Raw genomic sequence first — 12,260 nt, forward strand, 5'->3', positions numbered from 1 at the left:
TGAAATGAGATGCAAGACAATGGTAACAGAGAAAATGATGAAGCTAGTCAGATCCAGTATTTATTCTGAAAGTAGATTTGAAAGGATTTGCTTAAGGGTCTTAGGGAAAGAATGGTGACCAGAAGGAGAGTCATATAGAGAGGGAAGAGAGAAATTAAGACCTTCAGTCAAGGGATGCAGTCAGTCCATGGTTCAGAAAGTGAACCAAGAAAGTAAGCACAATGCCTTCACTTTTCCCCCCATTTTTCTGCTTTTCTACTTGGACTGTTTATTATCTTAATCCACTCAGAAGGCAAAGAAGGTTCAGCCTTCTTGAATAATGAGGAAAGTAGAGAACAGTGACAAGTGGACCTGGAGGTCAGACAAAAGATGTCCAGCACAATAAGTGGTTGCAGACAATAGAAGCCAGGCTGACCAAGGGAAAACTGAAAACATGAAGAAGGTTAAGTGAGCAAATGGTAGAATCACAAGATATTAGGCTCTGGAAGGGTTGAAAGACTCTGGAATATAAGGTAACATTTAAGAATAAACATTTTTAAAGGGTGTACAATATTTTTTATATTAATATTCAATAAGAAACTGAAGATATATTATTAAATCATACACTAGTGAAAACCTGACTACAAAAAACTGAAGTTGGCCAGGTATGCTAATATCTTATGATAAAGTAATCTGTGTATAACAGGAAAAGGCATTATTATTATGTAAGTGCATAAATAGTAAAGGATCTTACTGCCTACTAAATGAGGTGGTATAATGCCCATGGGTCAGGATATATATACCTCTCTGTTGTCTTCTCCCCCTCAGAAAGACCAGCCAGAAACATGAGAAAAAAGTTTTTAAATCCCACATCCCTACTTTGGTGCAACTTAAAAGGGAGAAACTTAAGTTATAGTGCATTATTTAGCTAAAAGCAGATTTATGCAACTTTGGACAAAAGAAAATTAACGTGGAGTCAAACAAGCAGCAGAGTAGCCAACTCTGTCTGGTTGGTAGAAGGTCTAGGGAAATAAGGAATTCTGATCGTTATGGACCAAATATGAGCAAACAGGGAAATTTTAAAATGAGTCCTGATACATGTAAACAGCAAAAGACAAACAAGAATACATATATTCAGTTGTAAGTCATTTGTATTGCTACCATGTAAGTATTCTCTTTTACCTTTCTAGAAAGTATGATATGTTTATAAAGGTCTTGTATGTATGCTAATCATCGATTAAATGGACTGATTTTCATGTCTGAGTCAATGTGGAACAGATATAGAAACAGCAAGAAGGTGTAGTGTAGACATTTTTAATTCTTCAGGAGAAGAAAAAACCAAGTGAAAGGTGACCAGAAAGATAGCAGTGGTCAACCCAAAGCTGTAAGAAAGACTATGGGTCAAGATTTTGCTGTGAATGGGTATTGCTGATAGGCGGGACAGAACTACAATAAATGACATAAGTAGAAGACAAAATATTCTCTTAAACCGTTGCTTTCAACTTTACTACTGCAAGAGGCAATGACAGTCACCTACTTCTTTAAAACTATAAAATTGGGATGATGTAATACATGGAGACATTTTTTTATTCAAGTGTAATTAACATACAGTGCTATTAGTTTCAGGTGTACAATATGATTCAACAATTCTATACATTACTTATCACAATAAGTATACTCAATCTCCTTCACCTATTTCACCTGTCCCCCACCAATTCCCTTTTAATAACCACCAGTTTGTCCTCTATAGTTAAGAGTTTATTTTTTGTCCTTTTTTCTTGCCTGCTTTGTTTCTTAAATTCTACATATGAATGAAATCATATGGTATTTGTCTTTCTCTGGTGTTTCACTTAGCATTATACCCTCTAGATCCCTCCATATTGTTGTAAATAGCAAGATTTCATTCTTTTTTATGGCTAATATTACATTGTATATGGGTGTGTGTGTGTGTGTGTGTGTGTGTGTGTGTGTGTGTATGTGTGTATATATATATATATATCACTCCATTTTGTGTATATACATCTATACACACACACACACACCCGCACACACACACACACACCACATCTTTTTAATCCATTTATCTATGGATGGATATTTGTGTTGCTTCCATATCTTAGCTACTGTAAATAATGCTGCAATAAACACAGTGGTACATATACTTTTTCCAATTAGTGTTTTCATTTTCTTTGCGTAAATACCCAGTAGTAAAATTTGGATATGGTAATTCTATGTTTAATTTTTTGAGATATCTTCATTCCATTTTCCACAATCGCTGCACCAATTTACATTCCCACCAAAAGTATATGAAGGATGCTTTTATTCCACATACTTGCCAATATTTGCTATTTTTCGTGTTTCTTGTTTTAGTCATTCTGACAGGTATGAGGTGATATACCTCATATTGTGGTGGTGATTTGCAACTCCCTGATCATGAGTGATGCTGATTATCTTTTCATGTCATTTATACGTCTTTAAAAAAAATGTCTATTCATATTCTTCTCTGCCCAAATTTAATCATACTGGTGTTTTTTTGTGTGTTTTTTTGTTTGTTTTTTAGTGTTGTGTAAGTTCTTGATATATTTTGGGTATTGACCCCTTATCAAATATATCATTTGAAAATATCTTTTCCCATTCAGTAGGTTGTCTTTTTGTTTTGTTGATGGTTTCCTTTGCTGAGCAAAAGCTTTTTAGTTTGGTGTAGTCCCAATAATTTAATTTTGCTTTTTCTTCCCTTGCCAGAGGAAATATATTTACAAAAATGGTTAATTTTTTGATGTCAAATAAATTATTGCATATGTTTTCTTCTAGGAATTTTATGGTATCAGGTCTCACATTTGTGTCTTTAATCTATTTTAGTTTACTTTTGTATATGGTGTTAGAAAGTGGTCCAGTTTCATTCTTTTGCATGTAGTTATCCAGTTTTCCCAGCACCATTTATTGATGAGACTATCTTTTTCCCATTGCATATTATTGCCTCCATTGTCATAGATTAATTGACCATACAGATGTGGGTATATTTCTGGACTCCACTCTCTTCCATTGATCTATTTGTCTATTTTTGTGTACGTGGCATACTGTTTTGATGACTATAGCTTTGTAGTATAACTTGAAATCTGAGATTGTGATATTTCCTGTTTTGTTCTTTTTCAAAATTGGTTTGGCTATTTGAGGTCTTTTGTAATTCCATACAAATATCATGATTATTTGTCCCAGTTCTATGGACAGTGCTATTGGTATTTTGGTAAGTATTGCACTAAATCTGCAGATTTCTTTGGATAGTATGGACATTTAAAAAATACTGGTCTCCCAAAACATGAGCATAAAATATTTTTCCATTTGTTTGTGTTGTCTTCAATTTTTGTCATCAATTTTTTATAGTTTTCAGACAACAGGTCTTTCACCTTTTTCATTAAGTTTATTAGTAGGTATTTTGTTCTTTTTAGTGCAGTTGTAAATGGATTATTTTCTTAATTTCCCTTTCTGCTACTTCATTATTAGTGTATAGAAATGCAACAGATTTCTGCATATTAACTTTGTCTCCTGTGATCTTACTGAATTCATTTATTAGTTCTAGTAGTTTTTTGGTGGTCTTTAGGGTTTTCTATACGTAATGTCATGTCTTCTGCGCATAGTGAAAAATTTACCTCTTCCTTACCAATTTGAATGCCTTTTATTTCTTTTTATTTTCTGGTAACTGTGGCAAGGACTTCCAGTACTATGTTGAATAAAAGTGGTGAGAGTGGACATCTTGTCTTGTTCCTTAGGCGAAAATATCTTAGTTTTTCACCACTGAATATGTTAGCTGTGGGTTTTTCATGTATAGCCTTTATTATGTTGAGGTATGTTCCTTCTAAACCTATATTGTTGAGGGTTTTTCCCATGAATGGATGTTGTACTTTGTCAAATGCTTTTATGCATCTATTGAGATGATCATATGGTGTTTATATTTTCTCTTACTGACGTGATGTGTCACACTGATTGAATTGTGAATACTGAACCACCTTTGCATCCCAGCAATAAATCCCACTTGATCATGGTGAATGAAATTTTTTTATTGTTTTTTTCAATTTGCCAATATTTTGTTCAGGATTTCTGCATCTATGTTCATCAGAAATATTGGCCTATAGTTCTCTTTTTTTGTAGTATTTTTATCTGGTTTTGGTATCAGAAAAATACTGGCCTCACAGAATGAATTTGGAAGTTTACCTTCCTTTTCTGTTTTGGAAAAGTTTGAGAATAGGTATTCACTAATCTTTAAATGTTTGGTACAATTTACCTATGGAGTTATCTGATCCTGGACTCTTGTTTGTTGGAAGTTTTTTTTTCCTTAGTTTTTATTTAAATTCCAGTCAGTTAATATAACAGTGTAATATTAGTTTCAGGTGTAGAATTTAGTTATTCAGCACTTCCATGTAACACCCAGTGCTCATCACAAGTGCTTTTTTAATTCCCATTACCCACCCAAACTATACCCTCACCCACCTCCCCTCTGGTAACCATAGTTTTTTCTCTATAAAATTACTGATTCAATTGTATTGTTAGTAATTGGTTTGTTCAAATTTTCTATGTCTTCCTGATTCAGTCTTCAGAGGTTATATGTTTCTAGGAATTTGTCCATTTCTTCTAGGATATCCAATTTGTTGGCATATATATTTTTATAATATTCTCTTATAATCCTTTGTGGTGTGTAATATTTTACAATTTCTATGGTGTCAGTTGTTATTTCTTTTTTTCATTTCTGATTTCATTTGAGTCCTCCCTCTCTCTCTCTCTCTTTTTCTCTTTTTTTGATGACTCTGGATAAAGGTTTATCAGTTCTGTTGATCTTTTCAAAAAACCAGCTCCTGGATTCATTGATCTGTTCTATAGTTTTTTAGTCTCTATTTTATTTATTTCTAATATTTATTATTTTCTTTTATCTACTGGCTTTGGGTTTTGTTCTTCTTTTTCTAGCTCCTTTAGGTGTAAAGTTAGGTTGTTTGAGATTTTTCTTGCTTCCTGATGTAGTCCTGTATTGCTATGATTTTCCCTCTTAGAACAGTTTTTGCTGCATCTCAAAGTTTTTGGGCCACTGTGTTGTCATTGTCATTGTCATTGTCATTGTCTCCATATAATTTTTAATTTCCTCTTTGATTTCTTAGTTAACTCATTCATTGTTCAGTAGCATGATTTTTGTGATTGATTTCCAATTTCATACCATTGCAGTCAGAAAAGATATATGATATGATTTCAGTCTTTTTGAACTTGTTGAGACTTGTTTTGTGGCCTAACATGTGATCTATTCTGGGGAGAGTTCCATGTGCACGTGAAAAGAATGTGTATTCTGCTGTGTTAGGATGGAATGTTTTGAATATATCTGTTAGGTCCATCTGTTTCAATGTGTCATTCAAAGCCACTGTTTTCTTTGTTGATTTTCTGTCTGATGTATCCATTGATGTAAGTGGGTGTTAAAGTTCCCTACTGTTAATGTATTAGTATTGATTTCTTTTTTTATGTCTGTTAATAGTTGCTTTACATTTTGGGTTCTCCCATGTTGGATACATAAGTATTTACAACTGTTTTATGTTCTTGTTGGATTGTTCTCTTTATTTTTTTTAATGTTTATTTGTTTTTGAGAGAGAGAGACAGAGATAAGAGTGTGAGTGGGGGATGGGCAGAGAGAGAGAGGGACACACAGAAGCGAAGCAGGCTCCAGGCTACCAGCTGTCAGCTGTCAGCACAGAGCCCAATGCAGGGCTCAGACTCACAGACCACAAGATCATGACCTGAGCTGAAGTCGGATGCTCAACTGACTGAGCCACCCAGGTGCCCCTCTCTTTATATTATATAGTGTTATTCTTTGTACCTTGCTACAGTCTTTGTTTTAAAGTCTATTTTGTCTAATGTAAGTCTTGCTAGTCTAGCAAGAGTCCATTTGCATGATAAATGTTTACCCATCACTTCACTTTCAATCTGCATGTGTCTTTAAGTTTGAAGGGAGTCTCTTGTAGGGTGTATATACATGGGTCTTGCTTTTTTTTATGTATACCTTCCAGCTACCCTATGTCTTTTGATTGGCATTTAGTCTAGTTATAGGGAAAGTAATTATTGATAGGTCTGAACTTACTGCCATTTTTTAACTTTTTAAAATGGTTGTTTTGGTAGTTCTCTGTTCCTTTCTTTTCCTGCTCACATTCTTTTGTGGCTTGATGGCTTTCTTTAGTGACATCCTTGGATTATTTTCTCTTCATTTTTTGCAAATCTATTTTACGCCTTTGATTCGAGTTTACCATTAGGTTCGTATATAACATCCTATGCATATAGCCATCAACATTAAGTTGATAGTTGCTTAAGTTTGAACCCATTCTAAAAGCATTAAATTTCTCCTCTGTCCACATTTTATGTTTAAAATAGCATATTTTACAACCTTATATTCTGTGAATTTCCTGACTGATTTTTATAGATAAAACTAATTTTACTGCTTTTGTGTTTTAATCTCCATCCTGGTTTTATAAGTGATTAATCTACTACTTTTTTTATGTTTGTATTTACCTGTGAATTTTTTTCCTTTCATAATTTTCTTACTTTTTGAGGCATGTTTTAATGTAGAAGTATCTTTCCCACTGCCAATTCCCTTAAGCCCTTTGAATTATGGCCACATAAAGTAAATATTCTTTTCCTGTTTTTTTTTTAAACATTTATGGGGGGAAAATGCTTTTATAGAGAGCTAGGAGTAAAATGTAAACACCATCTACAAGTTGAACATCTTATTGAGAGGAAGAAGCATAATAAAAAATATTTACCTTGTCATTTTGTATTATTTTAGATTGTATACAGCCTGCAAAGCAAGGAGAAAAATATCCAATATGATCTCTTCCACATATAGCAGAATATAGTGAAGATGAGCATCTACAATGAGAATTGCAAGGAGCTGTCAGGTTTCCCAACTGTCCTGTTCTGTAAAAAAAGAGATTGAAGTATTATACTTATTAATGTGTATATTAGGATATGAGATACATAAAAATATGCTTATTGAAATAAATTCCTTTTGACAGGTTTATTGAGGTATAACTCAATATGTACAATGAACTATACATAAAGTGAACAATTTGAAATTTTTTGATATATGTATACACTTGTGAAATCATCACTATCACCACCACAATCATGTTAACAAACATAATCATCACCCCCAAAATTTCACTGTGACCCTTTGTAATACCTCTGGCCTCTGGCATCCGCAGATCTATGTTCTGTCATTATACATTAATTTAAATTTCATGAAATTGAATCATATAATATACACACTTTCTTTGTCTGGGTTCTTTGTATGGTCTTTGTATGGTGATATGTCTCCATATCTCTTGGGTAAATACTAAAGAGTAGGATGTTTGGATCATATGGTAGGTGCTCATGTAACTTTTTGAGAAACTGTCACTTTTCCAATTTGGTTGTGCTATTTTATATTCCCACCAGCAGTGTATAAGAGTTTCAGTTGCTTTCTACATTCCTCACCAACACTTGATATAATCAATCTTTTTAATTTTAGACAGTCTAAGAATATAGCAGCTTCATATTGTGGTTTTTAATATTCCCTTCCCTGATGGCTAATGATGTGAGCCATCCTTCCAGGGGCTTATTTCCCATCTGTATATATTTGGTTAAATGTCTGCTCAAATCTTTTGCCCATTTTTATTGATTAGTTTTCTTATTGAGCATTGAAATTTCTTTATATATTCTGGAAACATGTCCTTCACCAGATACATGATTTTTAAACATCTTCTCACAATCTGTGGCTTGTTCTTTTATTCATTTAACAGGTCTTTCAAAGGGCAGAAATATTTTATTTTGACATAGGACAATTTATCAATATATTTCTTCATGGATCATGTATTTAGTGTCATATCTAAGAAAACTTTGCTGAATCCAAATTTATAAAAATTTTTCCTATATTCTTAGAATTCTGTATCTTGTATTCACACTTACAATCCATTTTAAGTATTTTATGTGGTACAAGATATGAATCAAAGTTCATTTTTTTTACATATAGATATCTAATTGTTCCATCATCATTTGTTAAAATGCTTATATGTTCTTCACTAAATTGCACATACATCCTATCAAAACTCAATTATCCATTTATACGTGGGCTTATTTCGGGACTCTCTACTCTATCACACTGATATATTCATCTATGTTTATACCAACACAATTTATTACATTAGCTAATAACTCTTGAAATAAAATAGTGTTGGTACTCTACTTCTACTCTTCATCAGAATTGTTTTTGGTTTTTCTAGGTCCTGTGTATATTGCATGAATTTAAGTTATTTGTAGAATATCTAAAAAAGAAACCCTGTGGGGACTTTGGTTGTGATTACATTGAAAACTACATCAATTTGGAAGGATTAACTTAATATATTGAGTCTTCCAAAACATGAACACGGGATCTCTTTTTAAAAATTTAGGTCTTTATTTTAGCTAGGAATATTTTGTAGTAATTATGAATAGGGCTTTCACTTCTTATATTTATCCTTAAGTATTTCTTCTTCTTGATACTATTGCTAATGGCATTTTTGTGTAATATCAATTTCCAGCTGTTTGTAGGTAATATATAAAAACACCATTGATTCTTGTATGATGATATATTCTTCTACAACATTTTTTTCTTAATACTACTGTCAGTAGTGTTGTTTTTGACATTAATTTCCACTTATTTGTAGGTGGTATGTAGAAATACTGTAATCTCTTACATTTTGATCTTGTATCCTACAAATTACTAAACTTATTTTTTAGTTATAGTTCAGTTATCATTTTTTATAGTTTTTTGTTATATTTTTAGTTATATAGTTTCTATATAGACAATTGTGTCATCTTCAAATAAACTATTTTATTTCTACTTTTCTTATCAGGATGCCTTTTATTTCTTTTTCTTACAGTATTGTAATGGCTAGAACATCCATTATAATGTTAATGTAATAGTACTGAAAGCAGATATCCTTGTTATGCTCCTGGTCATTCAATGTTTCATCATTGTCCTTGAATGTTTCAACATGTCATTCATGTTTTCATCATTTTATAGCAGCTCAGGCTTCTATAGTAAAATATCATAGACTGGGTGGCTTAAACAATAAACACTTATTTCCCACAGTTCTGGAAGCTAAGTCCAAGATCAAGGTGCAGGTAGCTTTGATGTTTGGTGTGGGCTTCTTCCCAGATTGTAGATCATCACATTCTCAGTGTATCCTCACACAGAAAATTGAGGAAAGTCTTTGGTCTATTCCCCTTCTTAAAAGAACACTAATCCCATTATGGGGGTGGGGGATCCTACCCTCATGACATCACCTAAACCTAATTATTTCCTTAAGGCTCCACCTCCTAACACTATCACATTGGCTTCAACATATGAATTTAGTGGGGGGGGGGGGAACACATTCATTCCATAATAATCACTAAGTATAGTATTAGCTGTATGTTTTCATAGTTACCTCCAATTTCTAGTTTCCTAGTTTATTAGGAATAGATGTGGCACTTTATCATGGGCCTTTTTGGCATCTATTGTGATTATAGTTTTTTTTATTTTATTAATATGGTGGATTATATCAATCGATTTTCAGATATAAAAGCAATCTTACATTCCTCTGAAAAATCTTACTTGAACATAATTTATTTTCCTTTTAATATACTCTTAGGTTCAACTTGCTAGAATTTTGTTAAAAGTTATTGCATCTATGTTCATGACAGAAATAAGTCTATATACTTTTCTTTTCTTACAAACTTTTTGTCTAGTTTTGATATCGAGATAATGCAAGTTTTATAGAATAAGTTGTGGAGCATACACTCCTTTTCAATTTTCTGGAAGAATTTATGTAAAATCAGATATTGTTAAATGTTTGGTTTAATTCTCCAATAAAACCATTTGGGCCTGGAATTTTCTTTGTCAGAAGGTGCTTAAGTACAAATTTGATTTAGTAAATAAATCAAACATTTATTTTTTCTTAAATAAATCTGTGTCTTTTGAAGGATTTGCCCATTTCATGGAAGTTGTCAGATTTACGGGCATAAAGTTGTTTATAATATTACCCTACTATCCTTTTAATATTGGTAGAATCTATAAAAATATCACATCAGCTCTCTGACTCTTGATATTGGTAGTTTTCTCTAACAGTTTAGCAATTTTATCCATCTTCTCAAAATTTCATCTGATTATATTTCCTCCATTGTTTTTTATCATTTCTACCTCACTAATTTCTGTTTAAATCTCAATTGTTTCCATTATTTTACTTACTTTGGGATCAATCTGCTTTGATGTTTCTAGTTTTTTAAGGTAGAAACAAATGTCATTGGCTTGAGACTTTTTTCTAATACTGGCTGTACATTTTTCCCTAAGTACTGTTTCAGTGGCATTTTATAAATTTTGTTACATGTGTATTCATTTTCATTCACATCAAAACACTTTACAATTTCCCTTCTGAAAAAATTATTTTAACACAAGTTGTTTAGAACTTTGTTATTCAGTTTCAAAATATTTGGGACTTTTCCAGAAATCTTTTTTTATTAATTTGTTTCTAACTTAATTTCATCATGGTTTGAAGATTTAATTTCATTATATGATTTAATCTTTTAAATTTACTGAGACTTGCTCTACAGAATATGGTTTACATAGGGTTTCGAGTTTAAAAAGAATGTATATTCTTCTTTGACAGGTGAAGTGTTCTACAAATGTCAATCAGGTCAAACTGGTTGTTAGTGTTGTTCAAATCTTATGCATCATCACTGAGGTTTTTTTGCCTACTTCTATTATTAAGAGAAGAGTATTGAAATATCTGATTATATTTGTGGATTTCTACATGTCTACTTACAGTGTCTAAGTTTTTGCTTCACATATTAAACCTCTTTCATTAGGTTCATAAAAATCAAGAACTGTTTGAATTTTGATGAACTGATCATTCTATCATTACATAATGACCTTATTTATTCCTGCTAATATTATTTGCTCTCAAATCTACTTGGTCTGATATCATACTCCAGCTTTCTTTAGATTACTGTTAATATGATACACCTTTCCCCATCCCTTTACTTATAATCTACTTGTGTCTATATTTGAAGCACATTTCTTTTACGCAACATATACATTGGGTCTTGCTTTAAAAAATCAAATTTAAAATTTTCTGCCTTTTAATTGAGATATTGCAACATTTACATTTAATGTGATTACTACTGTAGTTAGGTTTGAATCTATCCTTTATATTTGTTTTCTTTTTATCTCTTCTTTGTTCTCTTTTTTGCCTAATTTGAGATTAAACAAATGTTTTTGTAAAATTCTATTTTAATTCATGTGTCAGCTTGACTTACTAGCTGTGACTTTGTTATTTTAGTGGTGCTTCAGAGGTGATATTATACATCTTTAACTTAACACAGTTTACCAACATGTGATATTATAGCACTTCATGTAAGCCCATAATATATGTTTATCTGTCTTAAACAATTATTTTTAAAGCGAGTTAAATAAGAAAAAATACTTACCTAAATAGTTACCATTTCCTTTGCTTTTCTTTCCTTTGTGTAGTTTATATTCTTATCTGGTATTTTACTTCAGCCAGACTTTTTAAACATTTCATGTAGGCTAAGTCTGTTGTTCAAATATTATTTACATTTTTTATGTGTAAAGTTATTTCTCCTTCACTTAAAAAAATCTTCACATGTATTTATCTTTGAGAGAGAGAGCACAGGTACAAGTGGGGAAGGGGCAGAGAGAGGGAGACAGAGGATCTGAAGCAGGCTCTGTGCTGTGAGCACAATTTGATTATTATGTAGCATGGTGTAATTTTCTTCATGTTTCTTTTTCTGAGGGTTTGCTAAGTTTCTAGGTCTGTAGGTTTATGGTCTACATGAAATTTTTAAAATTTAAACATAATTTCTTCAAATATTTTTCTTTCTCCAAGGCCTTCCTTTGGAGACTCCAACTCTGTGTTTGGCTGGCCACCTGAAGTTGTCCAAATCATTGATGCTTTGTTTATTTTTGTTAATTCTCTTTTCTCTGTGTTTTTCTGTTGGATGTTTATTATTAATAATTTCAAGTTTAAACTCCTGCAACGTCTATTCTGTCATTAATCTCATACATAGCATTTTTCTCAAACATCCTGGTTTTCATTTCTCTATGCTCAATTCGGTTTTTAAAAATGTCTTTTACTTTTTGAACATATGGAATACTGATATAATAACTGTGTTAACTCTGATAATATTAACATCCATGTCAGTTATGGGTCATTTTTGATCAACTGGTTTAGCTTCTCATT

The 12,260-nt window shown here is 32.0% G+C and overlaps 1 protein-coding gene across 2 annotated transcripts in view; it reads right to left on the reverse strand.

Annotated features, from left to right (window-relative positions):
* SLCO6A1 (solute carrier organic anion transporter family member 6A1) overlaps positions 1-12,260 on the reverse strand; it is a 92,531-nt gene that overhangs the window by 23,368 nt on the left and 56,903 nt on the right. For both annotated transcript variants that reach the window (XM_011284804.4, XR_006583454.1), the window contains exon 9: positions 6,765-6,918. In XM_011284804.4, the coding sequence (XP_011283106.1) occupies positions 6,765-6,918 (154 nt within the window). The remainder of the gene's footprint in view (positions 1-6,764; positions 6,919-12,260) is intronic.

The sequence above is a fragment of the Felis catus genome, chromosome A1 (genome assembly GCF_018350175.1).
Source record: "Felis catus isolate Fca126 chromosome A1, F.catus_Fca126_mat1.0, whole genome shotgun sequence".
Taxonomy (NCBI): Eukaryota; Metazoa; Chordata; class Mammalia; order Carnivora; family Felidae; genus Felis; species Felis catus.